The sequence below is a fragment of the Zootoca vivipara genome, chromosome 2, assembly GCF_963506605.1.
Source record: "Zootoca vivipara chromosome 2, rZooViv1.1, whole genome shotgun sequence".
NCBI classification, from domain to species: Eukaryota; Metazoa; Chordata; class Lepidosauria; order Squamata; family Lacertidae; genus Zootoca; species Zootoca vivipara.
The window spans coordinates 101,792,738-101,808,068 of NC_083277.1; the positions used below are offsets into that span (position 1 = coordinate 101,792,738).

General features: G+C 42.5%; 1 protein-coding gene across 3 annotated transcripts in view; it reads left to right on the forward strand.

Moving 5' to 3' along the window:
• The first annotated feature begins 2,292 nt into the window (after nucleotides 1-2,292).
• Nucleotides 2,293-15,331, forward strand: part of ABCA5 (ATP binding cassette subfamily A member 5) — a 71,617-nt gene continuing 58,578 nt past the window's right edge. For 2 of the 3 annotated variants that reach the window (XM_035104063.2, XM_035104065.2), the window contains exons 1-6: nucleotides 2,655-2,805; nucleotides 9,398-9,516; nucleotides 10,409-10,613; nucleotides 11,642-11,803; nucleotides 12,187-12,284; nucleotides 13,512-13,741. In XM_035104063.2, the coding sequence (XP_034959954.1) occupies nucleotides 9,412-9,516; nucleotides 10,409-10,613; nucleotides 11,642-11,803; nucleotides 12,187-12,284; nucleotides 13,512-13,741 (800 nt within the window). In that variant the 5' untranslated portion in view covers nucleotides 2,655-2,805; nucleotides 9,398-9,411. Of the gene's footprint in view, nucleotides 2,581-2,654; nucleotides 2,806-9,397; nucleotides 9,517-10,408; nucleotides 10,614-11,641; nucleotides 11,804-12,186; nucleotides 12,285-13,511; nucleotides 13,742-15,331 lie in introns of those variants that run through there. The other variant, XM_035104064.2, reaches the window with a different exon arrangement.

The following is a 15,331-nucleotide window of genomic DNA, read 5'->3' on the forward strand; positions in this document are numbered from 1 at the left end:
AACGCAGGGGGTTGGCATTCATATGTGTTAAAAGAAAAAACAGGAGATTATAATACCTTCTCCGATCACATTTTCAAAAAAACTTTGTATAATATATGGAATGAATATAAGGAATTATTAGAACCAAAAGTCCCGTGGTGGGCCTCAGCTTTGGAGATGTCTTCAATGAGCAAGGAGCCTAAAGGTGGGAGGTGGGTAACATATAAAGAATTGGTAGACAAAGTGAATGAACAGTACGTACTAAAACCATATCACCAAATAGAGCAATTTTGTTTGAGCTGGTTTCATTATTGTCAGGTTCAAAGTATTTTTAATAAACATAAAGTGGTTGGCTTTGTAGAAAATAGATCAAAATTACAAGAATTATTATTAGACAATCCCAGGAAATCTTTGGCCAAAATCTATAAATTCTTACTGGAATGGGATATGAAAGATGAGGTGGTTAAGCACGTCATGATCAGATTGGCACAAGATGTTGGAAGAACAATCTATAGCATTCAGTGGGACAAATTGTGGGGGGAGGACCTAAATTTTACGGCCTGCGTGGGCATAAGAGAAAACATGTGGAAAATGGTATTCAGGTGGCACTTGATGCCGGCCAAATTAGCTAAAATATATAAAAAGGAGGCGGATACATGCTGGAAGTGCAATGTAAGAACAGGAGATTATTTCCACTGCTGGTGGAGTTGTAATAAAGTGAACATATTTTGGAATGAGGTATATGAGAAAATGAAAAGAATGTTAAAGTGGACATTTGAAAAGAAACCGGAGATCTTCCTTCTAAGTTTAATACCGGAGAGCACCCCTAAGGATAGGAGAAACATCCTCCTGTACGCATGTGCAGCGGCCAGAATGGTGCTAGCAAAAAAACTGGAAAGGAGACAAAGTTCCATCAGTCCACGATTGGCACCTAAAATTGGTAGAGTACATGAATTTAGCTAGAATAACAGCAATAATTAGGAAAACACCCAAACAGAAAGTAAAAACGGAATGGAATTATGTGGTAGATTATTTTCATAAAGAAGGAGTGAGTTCAAGATGGGCGATTTGTCTAGATTAGCACCAACAAGTTATTAGACAGATAATTAAAATCAAGGAAGATAGATGCTAATACATATATATATTAACATATCCGAGGAATATCTAAAAATAGTGAAGGAATATAATAAGGAAGAAACATAAAGGTATAGGATTGGTGATAGGGAACCGATTTCATTATCTGGAAGTTCTTTTTATTTTATTGTACTGTATTTCTACTATAATTCTTTTTTTGTATTTTGTGTGTTTTGTATTTTATGTCCAGTTTTTGGTTTTGTTATCTTATGTACTGCTTCTGCTATTTTTTATATTTATATGGATGTTCTTTTTTTAAAAAGAAATAAAGATGTTAAAAAACCCCCAAAACTTCTGTTAAAGGTAAAGGGACCCCTGACCGTTAGGGTCCAGTCCCGGACGACTCTGGGGTTGCGGCACTCATCTTGCTTTACTGGCTAGGGGGGGGGGGCGATGTTTGCCTGCAGACAGTTTTTCTGGGTCATGTGGCCAGCATGACTAAGTCGCTTCTGGCAAACCAGAGCAACACATGGAAACACCGCCGTTTACCTTCCCGCCGGAGCGGTACCTATTTATCTACTTGCACTTTGACGTGCTTTCGAACTGCTAGGTGGTATTTGGAAGAGCCAAAAACATTTGCCGACTTCCACTTTTAACTATGGAGCGCTATGACGGCTCCCTTTTTTCAAAGATCCATGAAGAAGAAGAAAAGGACTTGTTCTGGAAAAAGAGGACATATATGGCAACCGTCAGACAGATCGTGAAGCTGAGGCTCCAATACTTTGGCCACCTCATGAGAAGAGAAGAATCCTTGGAAAAGACTCTGATGTTGGGAAAGATTGAGGGCACTAGGAGAAGGGGACGACAGAGGACGAGATGGTTGGACAGGGTTCTCGAAGCTACGAACATGAGTTTGACCAAACTGCGGGAGGCAGTGCAAGACAGGAGTGCCTGGCATGCTCTGGTCCATGGGGTCACAAAGAGTCGGACACGACTAAACGACTAAACAACAACAAATGGCAACCGTGTTGATGCAGCAGCTCTTTTTTTTGCTGCTGCTGCATCATCACACTGTTGACTCACGCTAAGCTGGTGGTCCACCAGCAGCTTAATGTGTTGCGCGTGCTTTTCCTATAGATCCCTCTACCTGCTGTCCTAGGGGTCGCCACCGGGATTGGATAGGCTCCTTAATGTATAATCCTCCTGGGTGTGTGTGTGAAGAGGCCACCGAATGATGCATTGCCTGGCAACGCGGCTGGGATCTGTCGCATTCCGACTCGGCGGGAGAATGCTTGTTTTCTGCCGTTACGTCTAAAGCGGCGCCTCCAGAACGGCGCCTTTTATTTCCATTTCTTCCCTTCCCTCGGAGCGGGGAGGAGGAGAGCAACTTGCTGGGCTTGGAAACTTGCTCCTACCGACAGACGACGCTCTTTCCTCCCTCCCTTCTGTCCAAGCCGGGCCGAGCGCGAAGGAGGGCCGCCGGCGGAAGGCAGCGCAGCTCGCCTCCCTCTCGCGCGGCAGAGCCAGGTAAGCTGCCGGCTGCTGCCCTGGGAACGAGGCTGCGTGGGCAAAGGAGCGTGACGACGGCGGCAGCTGCGCGCCACGCGCGCCGGCCGCCTCCTCCTCCTCCTTTCAGCCCCCCTTGACGAAGCGGGCCTGAGGTGGAGGACGCTGTGCCGCCGCTGCGTCTCGCCGGCTTGGCTGTTTTGGGGAGCGGCGGCTGCTTCTAGGCGAGGCTGCGGCTTCTCTCAGGTACAGGCTCGGCGGCGGCGGGAAGGCGCCGTGTGGGGCTGCGCGTTGGCGGGAACGGAGCGAGAAAAGACGCGGGGAAAGGGGAGGCCAAAACGAGGGGGAAGAAGCGACCGTGTGGAGATATTCAGGGGAAGGAAAGGAGGCGGCGGGCTGGTTTGTTTATTTGTTCCTCCCTCCCCCCCTTTCTTTTTTGTGGAGAGGGCGAGCAGCACCCCCCAGGCTCAGGGCTCTCTCCTTCCCACGTTCCTTTGCTGGGGAAGCCGCTCGGGGGCTGCAACCCGACGGCCTCCTCTTTGGGAGAGTTGCCAAGGCCACGGGGCTGTCTTGTGCATGTCGGCGCACGCGGCTCCTCTCCGAGCCCAGACAGGCTTGGATGCTGCTCCCGCTGCTACTGCTGTTGCTGCAGGTGTATATCGGGCTGGAGCTGTCAATAATTGAGGAGCAACCCTCTCAGGCCTCTCACACAACGGCGTCGGGTTTCTCCGCTTCTTGGCGCGGAACGCAGCGCGTCTTCGCTGCTACGCGGCTGGGAGGGAAGGAGTTTGGTTTTTGTGAGCATTGCCAAAAGCGTGCCTTTCGCTTGTGTGCGTTTATGCGCTTTTCCTCCCTACCCGCCCCCCTTCCAGAAGCGATGCTTTTGCTCAACCTCATGATGCTGCCCCATAGGAGCCAACGCCTATACATAGCTGCCAAGTTTTCCCTTTTCTCGCGAGGAAGCCTATTCAGCATAAGGGAAAATCCCTTAAAAAGGGGGATAACTTGGCAGCTATGCGCCTATAAAATATTTGAGGGGGGCAAACCACCCCCTCCCAACTCCCAAAGTTGATGGGCATTGCAATTCAAATGCTGTGTGATGGATTATGCTGGGCAGGGCTACAGCCCCCCCCCCAATTTTATTCAAGTTGGCATCCCTGATGCTGCATATGAATTAGGGGTCAAGTTGACATCCTTGCAGTTTTGCAGATAAGGAGATGTGCACACAGAGTGGGGAGGGAGAAGAAGAGGAATAGCAAGCTCAGGTCTTTAGTTACTAAAGCATGAGGCTTTAGTAACACCTACTGCTTAAATAAGAAATATCCATTCGGGTAGCATGACATGGCAGTGTGCCTCCTCGCGTTTGGAATGCAGACAGTGGTGCTTTAAGAACAAATCCCAAGGCTGTTCTTCTAGAGCTGCAACCAGAGTGGCTAGCTGTCAAGATATCAATGTATCCACCGTCAGTTATCTTTTGAATGCGGTCATGCCTGCACATGCTTAGATTACGGGAAGGAACAGTCCGTATCTAGCTGCAGACAAGGAAAGGCCATCTTGTTTTGCTTTGAGGAGCAGCTGTGTTTTACAGTTCGCTTCTACTGTAGTCGTTCTGGGTTCCGGTTAGGGTTTTTAGGAAGTGATTTTGTTGTAAATGTAAAAGAGAGGCTGTGAAATAAAAAAAGACCAACAAGAGCACAGATTAATTCTCTGGTTTCCCTATCGCCACCAACTGCTCTCTCTGCAATGGTATGCCAAACGCTGAATTGATGCTGTATCTTCCTGTGGCGCAAAGGCATAAGATAAAAGTGAATAATGCAGATTGAACGCATGTATGTTAGGGCTGCTGGCTTGTCAAGCTGTTTTGGCAGGAGGTTCCAGAAGCGATAAATAGATGATTGGATATGATGTTCTGTTAAATCCTAAAGGACTGTTTCTGGGATGTTTGAAGGGTCACACCAGGCAGGAAGACTTGGAAAATTTGAAGAGTTTTAGGTGCGATAGCAAGACAAGTGGTAGCTGCATCTTGGAAATCCTCGAGAATATTTTGGTATGAGGAAATTTGGCATTTCTAACCAAAACGCACAGATTAAAAGGAGGATACTCAACAGACAGGTTTATTGAAAAGTGGTGTTTATTTACAATCAGTGGAATATGAAATACCATGATAATTGAACCATATATATATTATTTGATAGGTCCAACATTATGATGATGTTGTAAATTTAAACCATATCTTCATATGCTGTATATTTTATTATCTAAAAGTAAGACAACTTATACGGTTTTTTTATGTTTGCATTTTCACAAAAGCAAAAATCTTTTTTTAAAATGAAAAATGGTAGATTTGAATCAGAAGAGCAAATAAGAATGGTCAGCTAATTAACTTCCCATTAAATTTGTGTTATCGTCAACACTGCTTTGCAAATATGAATGGTCACTACAATGATTTTACCGCTAATGTAATTGTCACAGTCTGGTCTTGTATTGCATTTATCCCTTATCGCTTACACATTCCCACTCCCCATCTGCATTCCCACGCAACCTTATATATGTACTGTAAAGATCGGTCAACTTACGTACAATGTGATGCATCTGAAGTGGAGACTAGCCCACAGAAGTAGCTTTTAATACAACAGGCTTGCATGGCTAACACCCTGGATATATGTTAGCTGATTGACAGTGATTGCCTGCTTCATGTGGAAAGTTGATTGCATTAACAAAACATTGATTTTCATCTAGCAGGCCATAAGCATAGTGTCAGAGTAAGTTATTGGCAGTACAGTCATAACTTGGAAGTTGAACGCCTTGCGAGTTGAATGTTTTGGCTTCCAAACGCTACCAACCCGGGTGTGATTGTTCCGGTTGGCGAACGTTTTTTGGAACCTGAATGTCCGTCACAGCTTCCAATTGGCTGCAGGAGCTTCTGCACTTTGGTTCCCGAACGTTTTGGAAGTCGAATGGACTTCCGGAACAGATTCTGTTCGACTTCCGAGATACGACTGTACTGCATAAGAACACGAAAGCTCTGCTGGATCAGACTAAAGGCCCATCTAGTGCAGCATTCTGTTCTCACGGTGGCCAACCAGTTGCCCTTCAGAAGCCCACAAGAAAGACATGAACCTTAACTGCATTCTGCCAGTGGTGATTCCCAGCAGCTGTCAGCCAGGGGCATACTGCCTCTGGTGCTAACTGTAATATAGCTGTTGTCTGTGGTAGTGAAATATGTATGTTGAAGTTTATATTTCAGCCATTCTTTGGCAGTTCACGCCACTAGGACTGCAATACTCGGGCTTCTCCTTTGTTAAACAAACAAACAAACAAACAAACAAACAAACAAACAAACCATAACCCCATTAGAACTACTGTTTTATTAATGTGCATATTTGTGCATAATTAACCAGCAATTAATCAATTAAACCCCATAGCTTATTCCACTGTGATTTCTTCATCCTGTTTGCCAGCAGCTCCTACAGTTGCTCATTGGGCTGGCTCACTGTAAAACTGCGTTTCCCTTGTTAAATGGCAACTTTATCTGAAGCCTGCTTTCTTAACTTTCCTTTTTTGCAAGTGACTTCAGCTGAAATAAGCGTAACTCTGAATAAATATTGTTAGGAGTGCTTGTGTCTGAGAGCTGTCAAGCTAGTTGGCTTGAGGGAGAGGGCCTATTTAGTGGTGGCTCCATACTTTTGGATTGAATTGCCAGCTGGGGTTCTTCAGGCATAAGGAGAATCCCAAAACTCATATGTTTTTACTACCACTTCTTTGATATATATTTTTTGTGATCCCCCCCAATTCCCTACATTGTACTGTCTTTTGTTTTGTTTTTACATTATTGTTGTTCGCACTGTATTTTTTTAATGGTTCACCATATCAAGAGGGCTTGGACCCTCCTAAAGGAATTAGAAGTATGTTACATTAATAGTTCATATTAATGTTTGGACTGAGAAACAAAATGAGCATATGGCTGAGGTACTATGCTCTTTGAACTGCATCCTTTAACTGACCCCTGCCCTGTAAATAGTGGTTCTAATTTTAAAGAGTGCGCACAGCTTTTCCTAATCTCTTGACGTATTGGCAATATTCTGAGCAGATTTAAGAGTAATCCTGTTCCATTTGCTAAAATAATAATAATAGCCAGTTGGCAGAAAAGATGGGATGCGATCTGTAATGCTCACAAGTTGATCATGTGTGGATATTGGATTAAGAGGAGGGAGAATGACAATGTATTATGTCATGCATCTTTCCCTACAAAGTACAAGTATGATTGTACGTGAGAGCTATACAGGCTAATTTCAATTAACTTGTGTTACCAATAAACTATTGGCAGATTTTAGATGAATCATTTTGCTTCTTGCATTGTGTAGTCTATATAGACCTTGGAATTTTCTCTCTCAGGAGCTGTGGGTGAAAAGAATTCAAACGAGGACCTACAAAATGCTTAAAATTTGTATCCGCATCAGAAATCCAGGACATGGTGTTGTAGGTTACCTCTAACATTAGCTCTAGGTTTCTAAAATCATATTAGCAAGGAGGGTTTTTGTGTGTGTGGGGGGGGGGTAATGTCTCTTGTTCACTGCACTGCAGCTGGCCTGACTGATTTGCTATCTACTTTTGCAAGGCCTCCATGCTACACCACCCCTGCTTTCTTCAGATTTGCATTGGATTCTTCTGCTAATTTAGTATTACAGCACCATGTAGAAAGGAATGAGAGGTTCCTTTGCAGAAGTTGCCTGTACTTCTTCTGTAAGCCAATACTGTACATGTGACGTTATCTGGATCTTTAACAAAAGGGGCTAACTAGAATACCGTTTAGTTCAAAAGAGGCTTCAGTCAAACATGACGGGCATTAAATATGTAAACAGAGTGCCTCTGTCTGGTCAGGAATTGGCTTTCTTGAAGTAAAGTGTATCTGCCTACTGTAATGACATTTAAATCTGCCTTACTGGCCCCCAGATGAGGTTTCACACAGTTTCTCCTCCTTGAGTGCTTTTATTTCAGTACACCCAGATTGCAAAGTGCTGTAATCACAATGCTGTGTGTCCACAGAGAGACTCTAAAAGCCTGCTATGTGTTCATCCTCTTCCCTTTTTGTGCAAATTGCCTCATCCAGCCAATGTTGTCAGTTTTGTCAGAAATCCCTTTAACCTGAGTTCTTCACAGTCCAGATCCTTATGGAGAGGAAATGCTGGAAGGGATAACTTCCCTTTCAATATATTATTATTATTATTATTATTATTATTATTATTATTATTAACGCTTCAAAGAGGGGAAGCAAGATTAGTGATGTAAATGAACATTTATTTCATATAGCAAATGTGCCATCTCTGTGTACATATGGTTAACTTTCTGCACCATGTTTTAAAGAGGTTTTTCGGCAGGAGTGACAGATAATTTTAAGCTACAGAGGTGAGAAATGAGTTATGGTTTGTTTGCTCATCTTTCAGGCAAACTTAATGATTTGATAAATTGTTTGCTTTTGTGGAGACTAGGTCAGGAGTGGAGCCATAGCTTATATATATATATATATTTGTGGTGGGAATAACATTAAAACACACACACACAAAAACTCCATGTTGTTTGGCATTGTTGCACTTGGCTTCCCAGAAGACATTTGATATGAAATATTCCTAAGGGCAGTGCTTTCTCTTCCTAAATCACAGGGATTTTCAATCTTTTCCTTTTTCAAAGTTCCCGAGGACGGAGGCTTAGAAGAGATGCAAACATTGGAAACCTAACCATGCCTTGTCTGTAATGCTTACCATGGAGCACAATTAAATTCATTGATGGCATTATAAGACATGGTAAGCCATCCACCATGGCTTACCGTGGGTGAGCAGTGCACGACCGCCCAGGCTGGATTGTTCCTTCTGCACTCCTCCATCACAGCAACAAATAAGCAATTGTAACAACTGTACATTTTCTTTTCATACGCTCCCAACATTTCCCGAGAGGAATTCGGGACACTTCCACTGCTTGCCTGTTCACCCCCCTGCCACCTTATCTTCCTCTCTCCACCACTGCTGCGGTTACAGGCAAAGACCATGATGCAGTAGAGGTGGAGTTTGTGGTGCAGCAGAAGTGCATTGTCGGCACGCTTCCGGAAAAGCCAGAGCCTTGGTTAGGACAGCACCACCACAGGTGGAGACTGTGGCGGTGGTGGTATTGGCCGAAATAGGAAATCCAGGGTTACTTTCAGAAGCTGGGGTTGCTTATGTAAATCCGGGATGTCCCGGTAACATCGGGACAGTTGGGTGGTATGCCTTTTTCTTTTTTAAGTATTGTTAAGTCCGTATGCTTATACTGTTACAGCGGTACCTTGGTTCTCGAACGTAATCCATTCCGGAAGACCTTTCAAGTTCTGAAATTTTCGAAAACCGAGGTGCAAAGGGCTGTCTGCAAATTCAGTTGAGAAAATTGAAAAACATGCAGCGGGTGGTGTTTGTCTTCTGCCGCACGTTCAAAAACAGAAGCATTTACTTCTGGGTTTTTGGTGTTTGGGTTCCAAAACTTTCATCAATGGAGACGTTCGAGAACCAAGGTACCACTGTAGTAGCTTTTCCTGTGCTTGCAAAGCTGGTCCTGCTTAAAATATGTGATTCGCCCCCCTTGCCCCATTTGACACTTACATAATAATAATAATTAATTGAATTTTGTAATAAATGACTCAAAATAGTGTAGAATCACTGATGGAAAGGTCGTTTGGAAGGCAGCCTTGGGTAGTTATGAAATTATTAAAAGCTCCTGTAAGAATAGTCTGCTCATTATTATACAATTAACAATTTAAAAGGTACAAATTCATTTTATGCAGCACGCCTCATGCTTTTTGCTTGCTTTTCAGGCTACGTGTGAAAAATGCCTACCGATGCTCCAAGACATGTTGGAGTGTGGCGACAAACCAGAGCTCTTTTATACAAGAACTGCCTAGTTAAATGGAGAACAAAAAAGAGCAGCGTTCAGGTGAGTTGAACAGCAGTATTCTAATGTTTATAGCTATCTGTGTTTTCTAGATTTATGTGAAAACGTTGCTGAAGTTTTAACGGCATTGCTTTATTTCTTGGGGCTGTGCTTTAAAGAGATCTTTCAGTTTTGCCCTTGGGTCCCTTCATCATAAAACAAGATTGCTTAAGTGTGATGGGCTACGTTAAATGCAATGTTTTAGTTAGCCAATTTTAATCCTTTGTGCTCCACGTTTTCTAAAAAGTGGAGCTTGGAATGTATACGATAATTATCATGAGCTCAGTAGGAAAACAGTGTAACCATGTGAATTGCTGTAATCACACCGTCATTTCAGTACTGCCACAACCTCAGGAGAAGCCTTGGTGCTTTTCTAGCTGACTATGCTTTTTGTTATTATGAATCATCGAGGGCACACTGACTGCGAGACAATATTAGGAGCAATACTGTAGTCCAAGAGCTGTTCTGCAATGGAACTGCCAGAATGGGGCAGAATCATGCAAAGGACATGAGTGCTGCTAGAGCGGAATAGACATGCCATATCCTATACCCTTTCAGTCTGCAGCGGGTGTAGCTGTTGACAGAGCAATTTTGCACCAACCCAGACCTGGTGTAACAAATTTCCCTCCCGCTGGTTCTCATTTAAGCCTGTTGAGATGCTGTACCCACTAGTCATGATTATTTGCTTCTAAGGATTTTGAATTTATCTGAATAATGTTGATTAATTTGATGTACTTCTTTTATATTGAGCACGTTTGTGCAAAGGGTACAGTCCTGTTTATTATGCATATTTAAGCTTATTGCCTACCATGGGGTTAGGTACAGGAATGCAGCCTTAGGTGTGGCTACTGTTAGTTACTGTTACCCATTTAACTTATTCATTTCATTTGTGCAGGAAGTCCTACTTCCACTTTTCTTTTTGTTTTGGCTAATATTAATGAGCATGATGTATCCAAACAAGAAATATGATGAGGTGCCTGATTCTGATCTTTATTCTGTGGATCACTCCAGCATCTCTGAGTTAATTGTTGGCTACACACCAGCGAATGATGAGACAAGAAAAATCATGCACAAAATGTCTGCAGAATACTTTACAGAAGGTATTGTGAGCATTCATTCTACTCTCTTTTTTCCATAAACGTGTTTTGCCTTTCCCCTTTGCATTTACTTGGCAGATGCAGTCATCAGAATGATTGACCGAGTATGTTCTCTGCATGGAAGAGTGTTTCTCCTGTGTAAACACTACATTCTCAAAACCTTTGACTTCACATTTTGGTCATACTATCTAATCCTACACAACTACTGAATCCTTCTTGCATCCAGCTCAGCGACATATAAGGGCTCAGACAGACGTATTTAAGGAGGGTTTCTTTTCTCTCTTAGTAGAACCTTATCTCCCAATGTGCCGTTCTCCATTGTTTCCCACTATTCAACTTGTCATTGATGTTAGAAGACTGTCTCAGAGGCCCTGAAGAATGCAGCTTCCTACTATACAGTGTTCTCATTGCTGCATACCAGGGGAGTTTTCACTGCTATTCCTGTGCCACTGCCTGAATCACATTAATAAGCCACATAGCAGTTATACCTTCCAGGAACAAAGAAAACAAGTTCAAGATTTTTCTTTCTCCTATTGGAACAACTGGGTGACTATCCCTCCAGGGACATTGGCATCCTGAGTCCAGGATGCAAGATTTAAGTGACCTGCCCCCATGCCTTATGTTACTTGAGAGCAAAAGATCTGGGCTCTGCCATGATATTTCCAGTTGCTTGAGTGGAAAATACTTGCACTTCAATTGCGGAGCCCTAATCTATATAACTGATCCACGGAAAAAGTACTTTTCTATTTTCGAAGCATACAGTTGCTAGGCTCATGTATAGGACATGATATTCATACGAGTTTACAATTTTCACTTTGCTGTCTGTTGCTTTGAATAACTTCAGGGGTTCCCATGCTGCCTGAAAAACTAGAGCTGTCCTTTCCAGCACATACCAGTATTTGTAAAAACGAAAAAAGCCTTCTAGGCTGTGGGCTAACAAATGAGGCAGCAGCTAACGTACAGAATTGTACTTCTGTTGATATAGATGTCCATAGTTGAGAGTAGCTAAGAGAGACTTTTATCTTTTTCAGGAATAATTACAGAAGAATTTCTAAGTGAGGAGGGAATGCAAGAGGCTAATTTTCGTAACCCTCGAAAATTTGTGGGTATAGTTTTCAAAGATTCTATGTCCTACCACCTCAGATTTCCTCCTGCAAAGGTTCCAGTATCTGCAATTTATATGGAATCCAGAGGTAATACCTGCATGTATGTATGTATGTGACCCCTTATAATATTATAGCTTTAGTCATGGGAGCAACTTGCAATAGTAATTTTCAAGACAGTTGTTTTTGGCTGAGCATCTGCTAATCTTTTTGCTGATGCTTTTTCTTTGTTATTTTATTGAATGCATTTTTTTAAAGCTGCCTAGAGTGTTTACGTAGAAGAGTGCATTGAATAAGACAACCAAACCCACATTCCTGTTCCCATAGCATAGAATCACTGAGCAAAATCTAGCTCGGTGACAATAAAACAAATTCATAGGGTTTTGTGGTCAGAATTTATGTCAGCCTTTTTGCTTTTTGGCTAATTAACAGAGAAAGTTTGGTTTCTCGTCTTAGAATTTGTTTCTCCACAGCCAGTTGCCCAAGCCCTTCCAAGATATGTGAAGCTGAAACGTACTGGCGCAATGGATTCACTGCTCTACAGATCAGTATTGATGCAGCAATTATACAGGTAAATGCAAAGAATGAGAATGTGAAACGCCCTGAATCACTGTTGTTCAAGAAGAGTTGATGTATTAAAAGTTATTGCGCTTTCTTCCTTGCATTGTAAGGCATTTCACATAATGGAGGGCTTTTGCTCAAATGAATGGCAATAACATTTGCATTCATGGTGACTATCAATCAAGTGTATATGATGATTTCTATAAAGATATCCAGGCTGATGGTTAGCCAAATATAAAACTTTTTTCCCCCTGAGTAATGCCATATACGTCCACCCAAATGGGTATTGTGGATATACGTGCAAGGAACATTAACTGTGGCATGTGTCTGTCAATGCTCAGCAAGCACCCCTACAGTGCAGTCATTAGAAGTAAGTTCTTTTTTAGTTCTGTGGGATTCTCAAGTGCTTCGTTGTGTTTATTGGCTTCCAGTCTTGTTTCCATGTCCAATTCAAAATGTTGTTTTTGACGTTATGGTGGAGTGATGTATGGAAAATTACATTGCATGAAACATTTAGCTGTGGGTAAATGTTTCATGTAATATAATTTTCATGTGTTTGAGGGGTGTTTTTTTTTTGAAAGGAAAACAAAGGCCACCTCTTTTGCCTCTGTTTGGTGAGATTTTATTGAATACATTAAAAAATTAATTATTATTATTATTTATACCCCGCCCATCTGGCTGGGTCTCCCCCGCCACTCTGGGCGGCTTCCAACACATACCAAAATACATTAAAATATCACAAATTAAAAAATTCCCTAAACAGGGCTGCCTTTAGGTGTTTTCTAAATGTCAGGTAGTTGTTTATCTCCTTGACCTCCAATGGAAGGGCGTTCCACAGGGCGGGTGCCACTACCGAGAAGGCCCTCTGCCTGGTTCCCTGTAGCTTTGCTTCTCGCAGTGAGGGAACCACCAGAAGGCCCTCGGCGCTGGATCTCAGTGTCTGGGCTGAACAATGGGGGTGGAGACGCTCCTTCAGGTATACAGGACCGAGACCGTTTAGGGCTTTAATGGTCAGCACCAACACTTTGAATTGTGCTCGGAAACGTACTGGGAGCCAAAATCGGTTTTGTGAAACTCAAAAACGTTTGAGTTCCATGGGATTTAGTTGGATTACTAAACTAGGTTAAAGCACCCATATTGTTATATTTGTTTCAATGATTTTGAAATTAAACTTTACTTAATTGGGGCAGCATAGAAACTGATTTTAACATTCCCTTCCTTTCTTTTCTTTTTTTAGCTGAAGACTAATCAATCACTATTGGAAGACCTGAAACTAACAAACGCAGTCATGATGGGAGAGTCCGCCATTATGGAAATAGACAATTTCCCTCGTGCAATCATTTTAATTTATTTAGTAATTGCCTTTTCACCCTTTGGTTATTATTTGGCAATTCATATCGTGGCAGAAAAGGAGAAGAAATTGAAAGAGTTTTTAATGATCATGGGTCTCCACGACACTGCCTTTTGGTATGTATGTGCCTTAGATCTTTGATGTTAAGTAAACAGAATGGATAGTAATACAAAGCCAAAACCACGTTTTAGTGTGATTGCATAGGCTCTCAGAGATGAGATCATAGCTGCTTTGCTCCTTCTAATCCTGCTACTGTGAGCTAAGCCATGGTTTGGCTTAGTGTGGTTTACAGCATGTGGTTTGTCTGGAGGAGACTTACCTCAAGCATTTCTCCTACCACAAACATGGACAAATAGATCACAAGGCAGATCCTAGAGCTTAGCTTACTCTCGGCCATTGTTGATTTTTCATATGCTGCCATTATTGATATAGAGATGAGCGCTGCCAAAGGCTCCAAAATGGATCCAATGCTGCCTGGTAAAGAAAAATCTATTATCCTAACGATGCTGCCACCCTTTTGCTCAATATGAATTCCAAGAGGCCTCGCAAACCATTTCCCCAGGCCAGGATCTTATACCTCATTTCTAGAGGTCAACTAACACTTAGATTGGGTACCATTATGTAGTCCTAGTCTTGGGGGGGGCACCTTTGTAGTTCTAACTGTTTCCCCCCCCCATGTTATAATAAATAATAATAAATTTATTATTTCTACCCCGCCCATCTGGCTGGGTTTCCCAGCCACTCTGGGCGGCTTCCAACAATAGATTAAAACATCAGTCCTTAAAAACTTTCCTAAACAGGGCTGCCTTCAGATGTCTTCTAAGAGTCACAGGTAGGTAGCTGTGTTGGTCTGACGTAGTCAAAACAAACAAACAAACAAACAATCATTCCAGTAGCACCTTAGAGACCAGCTAAGTTTGTCATAGGTTTGAGCTTTTGAAGTGTGCATGCACACGAAAGTTCATAACTATGACAAACTTAGTTGGTCTCTAAGGTGCTACTGGAAGGATTTTTTGTTTGTTTGTTCTATAAGTCAGATAGTTGTTTATTTCCTTGACATCTGATGGGAGGGCGCCCCATAGGGCAGGTTCCACTAGCGAGAAGTTCCCCTGCCTGTTTCCCTTTAACTTTGCTTCTCATAGTAAGGGAACTGCCAGAAGGACCTTGGAGCTGGACCTCAGTGTCCGGGCAGAAAAAAGGGGATGGAGACGCTCCTTCAGGTATACTGGGCTGACACAGATAGTTGGCAAAGGATTAGATACATTCGTAGTATTTCTGAGATGGCTGTTTTGAACGAGTTCGGAAGAATTCTGTACTCTAGAACCTTTTGGATTAAAATGTTATTGAACTCATTTCAATATCTGTGCCACAATGTGCTCCATTCATTTGAGATTCACATGCGAGGGCTCATTGTGCAGCATTGAGTAGCATGTATTACATTTGGCTTCAGTTTGTTGTTCTTCATGGTCTCTGTGGAGTATCACAACTGAGTTCTGCACCTATTTTGAGCAAGTTCAGGATTTTCCTAGAACTACCCTTCTCGTTGGATAGAGCGGTGAATTGAGAGAGGGTGAACTGGAGGGCAAGCACCTTCCAGTTCGGTTCTCTTCTCGCTGTTCTTACAATAACACCATTGATAACTTCCCTCTGTCAAGTTCCCTTACACAATTTCTTATAACACAATCCTTTGCAGGTTTACTCAGAAC